This window comes from Solanum pennellii, chromosome 4 (assembly GCF_001406875.1).
Source record: "Solanum pennellii chromosome 4, SPENNV200".
NCBI lineage: Eukaryota > Viridiplantae > Streptophyta > Magnoliopsida > Solanales > Solanaceae > Solanum > Solanum pennellii.
In genome coordinates this window covers 75,690,974-75,698,188 of record NC_028640.1, presented here as the reverse complement: position 1 = coordinate 75,698,188, position 7,215 = coordinate 75,690,974, and the positions used below count along the sequence as shown (strand labels likewise).

At 27.2% G+C, this 7,215-nt stretch overlaps 1 protein-coding gene across 1 annotated transcript; it reads right to left on the bottom strand.

The window, feature by feature from the left end:
• Positions 1-1,154: 1,154 nt before the first annotated feature.
• LOC107016194 (B-box zinc finger protein 21-like) lies at positions 1,155-2,767 on the bottom strand. Its single transcript, XM_015216684.2, has 3 exons — positions 2,448-2,767; positions 1,945-2,352; positions 1,155-1,736 (listed from the first exon to the last, which is right to left on the bottom strand). Exons 1-3 carry the CDS (start codon positions 2,631-2,633, stop codon positions 1,440-1,442), a joined length of 891 nt encoding a protein of 296 aa, XP_015072170.1. The 5' UTR covers positions 2,634-2,767; the 3' UTR covers positions 1,155-1,439.
• Between the last annotated feature and the right edge of the window lie 4,448 nt (positions 2,768-7,215).

Sequence of the window (7,215 nt, the reverse complement as noted above, 5' to 3'; positions counted from 1 at the left end):
TGGTCAAGGATCATGTGAAAAAATAAAAATTTTGAAATTGAATTTTTTTTTTATATTGATGTTTTTCCAAAAAAAAATGTAATTTGAAATTGGAGGAGAGCTATGGAAAATGTTTTCCTTAATTTTTTAAGGGAAATCATTTTCCTTAATTTTGAGAAAAATGAGTTGATTTGGAAAACATTTTCCAAAACTTTTGTCCCAACCAAACATGGGAAAATTGAAAAACATTTTCCAGAAAATGTTTTCCTTCATACCAAACACACTCTTAATGTGTAAAATTTTGTTAAAATTTAGTACTCTTGATTGGAATTTAGATACTACTTGATTCAGCAATCGATCAGTCAACTTCCGCACACCTTAATTAATTTTACGGAATATCTATCACCTCTTTGCCAACAATAAATATAAGGTGTTAACATGCAAGTAGTTGTATTGGACTTACAAATTTTAACTTATAATTACTAAACTTTTTCTTTTACTGAATTTCAAGATATCAAGTCCCTACATGGCTGCTATATATAATAATATATCTATTAGAATTTGCCAGTCTGGCCTTCTTATCTGATAACAATCATCTTTGCAGTGCAATGTCACACTCTTGCTGGTGTTATTCCCAGACCAAAAGGGAGAACTAAAAGTTCTTTAATTAAGTGCCTTTCTTAACTGTCACTTCTTTGATTCATACATAGAATTTCATCAATGTCCTATAAAATAGTGGAGATAGGTTTTATAGACCAATATAAATGTCTTTTCAAGTGAGATCCATAAAATATAACACATGAATTTGAGATTTTTGTAGCTTATAACTAATCATAAAAGATCATATTCTTGTTACAATACGACATGACATGTGATTGTGTCTAATATTGATTCATAAACCTCCAAGTTTTATGGGATTCAGTAAAACATAATTGTAATTGTCATAATACATAAAACACACTTAAATTTAATCTTAACTTAACTGACAAATAAGCTTTCTAACTTTGAAAATACATAACTTAACACCTCAATTTGATTTCGACTAGCAACTAAACATTCCAATATTCATCCTTCTTATTGTATCTTATGAACATCAAACACTGACGTAACACATCAATTTTAAAAGTGCTAGAAAGTCATTTTGTAAATTAAAATGTTTGCTTGAGAATTTAGGCTAAATTTAAATGTGTGTCTATGTATTATGCCTAAAAAGAATATTTACAAACCAAAAGAGAGGCCTTGCACCAGAACAATAATTCCAAGAACACAACAAAACCAAGTTGTATTAATTAAGCACAAAAGAGGAGATGGGGTGATCTTTTTTTTTTCTTTTTTCTTTTTTCTTTTTTTGCTCAAACTAAATCAAGAGAAGGCAAAAAAATAAAAAAATACCCACAAAAAAAGAAAAAAAAAAATCAAACTAGGGAATTTTTTTTAAAAAAGAAGATGATTGGATCCAACTACCAAAGAGTTCTTGATCTTTTGAAGGAAATAGAAGATGATGATGGGCTGATTTGTGGAACAGCAAAAGAATTGTCATCTCTCCACTTTCTACTTGACTTGTTACTTGTATCTTCCTTCATATTCTTGAATTCAATTTGTCCACCAAAGTTAATGTTCTGAGGGAAAACTTGGTTCTGATTCTTCTGAGGAGTAGGAGCTGGAGGTACCCAAATGCCTATATTTTCTGGTGAGAATGAATTCATACTGCTCTCAATCTCACTATCCCAAATCGGAAATACATCATTATCACCAATCTACAATATAAAAAGTAGATTAGACAATAGTATTTCATAATCTACTGACACAAAAAAAGCAGTCTGATGCACTAAGCTTAAGCTATTGTACAATAGTTTCACTCTGTATTACTACAAAAGACTATTTTCATAGTTCGAATCAATGATCTATTGATCACATGACAATGACTTTATCAGTTAAATGAAAATGAGAAAAAAAAATGCAAACCTTACAGAAACCATTAGTAGGAATTGTAGAGGCATTCAGCAATTCTTCAACATGCCATCCAGGTAACATCTCTAAGTACTCTGATATACTACTTGTGTAACTATTTTCCCCAATATTAGCTGCTACTGACACTTGTTGTTGAGGAACAGAACCAGAAACAGGGAGAGTCTTTTTTGTGCAAATTTGAGACTTATTGAGATTGGTAACAGAATCTTGATTCGCACTACATGAAGTTGCTGATACTGATTCTGATGAAGTATAAAGCGAAGAATTCGCTGAGATTTTGACACCAGTTAATAGAAATCTATTATGTTTCTGTGTATGTTCATTAGCTTTGTGTATCGAAACATCACACTCTCTACATAGAATTGCTCTGTCTTGTTGACAAAACAAAAACGCCCTTCTTTCCTGTAAAATTAAGTACCAAAAAAGAAGAAAATTAATAAACTCATGACTCAGAGTTTAAAATTCAAATTCTGAATCCGTCTCTCTGAGTACTTTACCTGACAAATATCGCAAACAGGTATTTGTTTAGGTGAAGGTTGAATTAGAGAGAAACGTTGATGTTTGCTAGCAAGTTTATTAGCATGATGAACACGATGATCACAAGAATCACAAAGAGCAGCTTCATCAGCAACACAAAAAACAGAGGCTTCATTATTGTTACACACATCACACTGGATCTTCATTTGATTAATTAAATTATAGATCAAAATTGAAAAAAAAAATTGAAGAAGAAGATGATAGAGAAAAGTGCAGAAATGGAGAGCTTATAAGAAAGGAAATATTGTGGGGTGCGTTGAAAATTGGTAAAGAGATAGAGAAGAATGGTGGTGGGATTATTATAATATATTACTCTCTTCGTCTCAATTTAAGTCATATTCTTCGTTTTCGAAAAGTTATATAATTTGAGTTATGATAATTTGAATATGAAATCTTTAAAATTTTTAAATTACATAAAATATAGTATAAGTTATTATAATCGATAATTAAAAATATAAAAAAATTATTATAAAAAATTAATTTATTTGAATCTCAAAATTTGAAAATATCGTCTAAATCAAAAATAAAAAGTTTATTACATGGAATAGTGCTATAATTAGAAATGATATAATCTCGAAATGTTGAATGTGATATAATTGTATGCTGTACAAAAAATGGCTCAGGTGTGTCATCAACCATAGAAAGGTTGATTTTGTTTTATCAAAATGTGATAAAATGGAAAAATGTTTCTTTTTTGAAAATACTTTTTTGACAGCAAGTGATTTATTTTTTATTTTTTTAGTGTTTAGTAAATAAGTAATTAAGTAAAAAAATTGTCATCTAATATTTATATATAATCTAAGAAAACACTATATAGTCAGGAAGGAGTTGGAGTTTGAGGATAGCGGTGAATGGTGAGAGTGTTGAGTCGGTGGAGAGGAAATCATAAACTTAAAATGTCACTGACGAAATTTTTTTCTCAATTTTTTTTTTCAATTAAGAAGTTTGTTTTCTTAAGAAAATTCTTTTCTTTATTTCAAGTAGTCTTTATAGAAATATTTGTAAAACCTTTAACATCAATCAAGATTTAAGGAAAAAAAAATTCTTTATTTCAAATAGTCTTTATAGTAATATTTGTAAAACCTTTAACATCAATCAAGATTAACTTATGTTTGATTGATTAGAATATTTTTTAGTTTTACAGTAACTTTTATCGGCTACAATCAGTCAAGTCATTATCAGAGTAATTTTTAATCCATATAAGAACAAACTATATCATTCAATATTCAAACTTATTAATAATCGATCCAAAAATATAGTAATACTCAGATTTTTAAAATATTAAATTTTTTATAAATTAATATAAGTGGAATTATCAAATTTTATTATTTTATAGAAATATTATTTATTCGATAAATTAATATTTATTAACTTAAAGAATAATTTTAGATTTAATAAAGGTTACTTTTAATTATATCAAAATTCAAATAATTATATCTTACTAATTTATGTATCATATTTATTGCAAATAAACAAAAGAGCGTGAATGACAAGTGTGTTTTTTGATAAATATATGTGTTGATTTGACCACAAAATGCATGGTAGACGAGTTTTGCTTATGGTAGATAATTCTCCGATCCATAATAGAAATATTGAATGACTACAAAATGTTGAATTATTTTTCTTGCCATCAATGACATCCAAAATTCAACCTTATGATGTTAGGATAATAAGAACTTTCAAGAGTATTATCACAACAAATCTTATCGTAGGATATTTGAAGGCGGTGAAGTGGACAAATTGATCCAACAAAGATTAATGTTTTAGATGCTATAAATTTTGCAAGTCTTGCTTGGACAACAAATGTTCAGTAAGAGTTAATAACAAATTGTTTTCGACACTGTAAAATTTGTTGGGGAATGCAATCTCAGAGAATTTGAATGAACCCACTTGTGAAAACATCATTCATGAACTTGAAGTCATGATTAATGGTCTCGTTTACCCCAAAAAAGATTGATGTCAATAACCTTTTGGATTATCTAGGTGAAAGTGATACATGTTCAGAGGTCTAGAGTTTAGAAGAAATTGTGAATACTATCGGAAAAAGCAATGTTGATGATGAAGTTGAAGATTATACTATACCTTCGGAACTAGTTATGCGTAAGGAAACACTTATCACATCTAGAACTCTTCATAATTTTATGGTGCAGTTCGAAAAGACAACACCAGAGCTGTTGGATGCAATAAGAAAGTTAGAGAAGAACTTAAACAAGATTGAAATTTTAATAAAAATTGAATACAATATATTTCACTAAATTGTCTTAGATATATTTGTACTTTTAAAGAATCATTAACTTATACTCGACCTAGTTTGACTTGGAATGGAGTTTAAGAAAAGAAAGAAGACTTTTTAATCTTGTGGTTCTAAATTAAAGTTATGTCAAATGTACCAAAATGCCCTTTAATCTCGTGGTCTTAAATATGCCACGTGAAAAGTTCAAATTAAAGTGTTGCAAAAAAAAAAGGGGTCATTCTTTTCTAAACAAACTAAAAAGGAAATAAGGACATTCTTTTTGAAACGGAGGGAGTAATATTAATGGGACCATATATCTATATAGGGGTATTCTGGAAATATATTATCTTATTGAAATTGATGATTTTTTTTTCATTGGATCCAAATCGGGACCGGATAAAAATATTACTTTAAAGAAATTATTAATTTAGGGAGTATTAAAAAGAGATTTTACTCTAACTTGATATTTATAGAAGCTATGATAGTAATATTTCTTAGCCCTCCATTATGTATAAATTATTACTTCCTCCGTCTGAAAATGTTTGTCATGTTGCGCTTATCGAAAGTCAATTTGATTAATTTTTAAAGATAAATTAGATCACATTAATTCGATAAAAAATTAGATATTCTAAAACTATATGAAAAGTACTTTAAATTACAATATTTTGCATATTAATATGATGAAAAAATTCATTTTCAAATGTTAGTCAAAGTCTTTATAGTTTAACTCTAAAAATAGAAACCCTGACAAACAATACCGTACTGAGAGAATATAATTTTGCTTGAGATTTGAAAAATAGTAGTCAAACAGTAATTACCAATAATTATGATTTATGACATCTAATCCTCCTAGTAAAAGTTAATTACTTTAATTAGCTAGTAGATTCCTTAGCTACTAGCTAATGGTTTCTGTTGCAGCACAGTTACAACCATAAACTATATAATTATTTAATTAATTAATTAATCAATTTTCATTATGAGTCATTCTAGAAAAGTAAATGTCGGGGTATTTGGTACTACAATTTTCAAATATCACTTTTAATTTGATACTTTCGAGTTTAATTGACGAAAAATTAAATATGAATAAATATTACAAAATATTTTTATTGATTTCTACTATGCATACATTATGTGAAAAACTGACACGTTAATTATGTTAGGTGAAATATATATAAATGATATTACGTGATGAATTTATAAGTTTTGACACCAATATCAAATCACTATTAAAACATCACGATTTTTCATTATAATAATATAGGGGAAAAAAAAGATAAATATACCTCTTAACTATTATAAATGATATGTAGATATCGTTGGTCATATTTTTGAAAAATTGATGTTTCTATCGTCCAAAAAGTAAAGTATATATGTTAGTTTGGTAGTTATATTTTGATTGAAAAAATGATTTGGTTAAATATGAGAACATTCATGTTATTTAAAAATAAAATGTTTGCTTATAAAATATACATATACACATACTTATATTACTATGTGAAATTTTTTCGTAAAAGTTAATTAAACTTGATTCAAAATGCATAATATTATATCATGACCATATATATATATTTAGTACTTTTGAGTCGTGATCAATTATCATTCTTGTAATTTTCAGGCCATCATACTAGGTTTCCTTGCTATGGAAAAAAAAATACTATATTATTAATGAAATGAGTTAATAAATTAGATGGAAATGAAATCGGAGAAAACTTTATTTAATTATATTTTTCCCATCTTGATGTATATTCCTCAAAATAATATTAATAATTTACAACATGTAACACCATGTGGATCCTTGCTTAATTGCTTCCTAGTAATGGGGTAAAATAATATTATTTTATAAATAAAGTGATTATGTCATGCATGACATATTCAACGACAAATATTAGTAGGATCCTTTTGTGTTATAATATCTTTTAATTATATTTATATTTTGTTAATCACTAGTACTAAGTAGAATATAATTATTGGTAGGGCATGAAGATGTTCTTCTCCTTCAGTACACATCAATAGTCCCTTTAATTATTTTTATTTATTTAAGGATAATAATTCGTATTAATTTTAAGAGAATTTATGTATGAAGGGCTTAGTTATTCATGTAGTGTTTAATAGCTCTTTTCTCAACCTCACTTACCATATGTCAGCTGGATTTGTCTCGAATTTTATGACTGTCCTTTTGGATTTCATTTGTGAAATTTTACTGAATACGTTGTTATGGTTGTTATCTTTAAAAATAATTAAATTGGATTAAATTAATTTTACTTTGATGAAATAATGTACTTTTCAACATGCTTCATCCACCATCAACCATAATGTATTCAAGCTTGTGGGGTCAAAATATTTCTTTAAGTGGAACAAACAGTTGAGGTTTAGGAATAATTGGTCAATAAGTCAATTAATTAAAGAGATATTACAAGAAATCTTTTATTATATTATATTATATTAATCATAATTATTATATTAAATAGAAAATACAAAAGGTGGGTACAACTCAC

What these genes read in the sequence shown, in the direction of transcription:
- LOC107016194 (XM_015216684.2), bottom strand. Translation starts at nt 2,633, where the DNA reads ATGAAGATCCAGTGTGATGTGTGTAACAATAATGAAGCCTCTGTTTTT. An exon ending in CTGTTTGCGATATTTGTCAG is followed by an intron (nt 2,353 to 2,447) that starts GTAAAGTACTCA and finishes TTAATTTTACAG; the next exon opens with GAAAGAAGGGCGTTTTTGTT. An exon ending in CTACTAATGGTTTCTGTAAG is followed by an intron (nt 1,737 to 1,944) that starts GTTTGCATTTTT and finishes TTTATATTGTAG; the next exon opens with ATTGGTGATAATGATGTATT.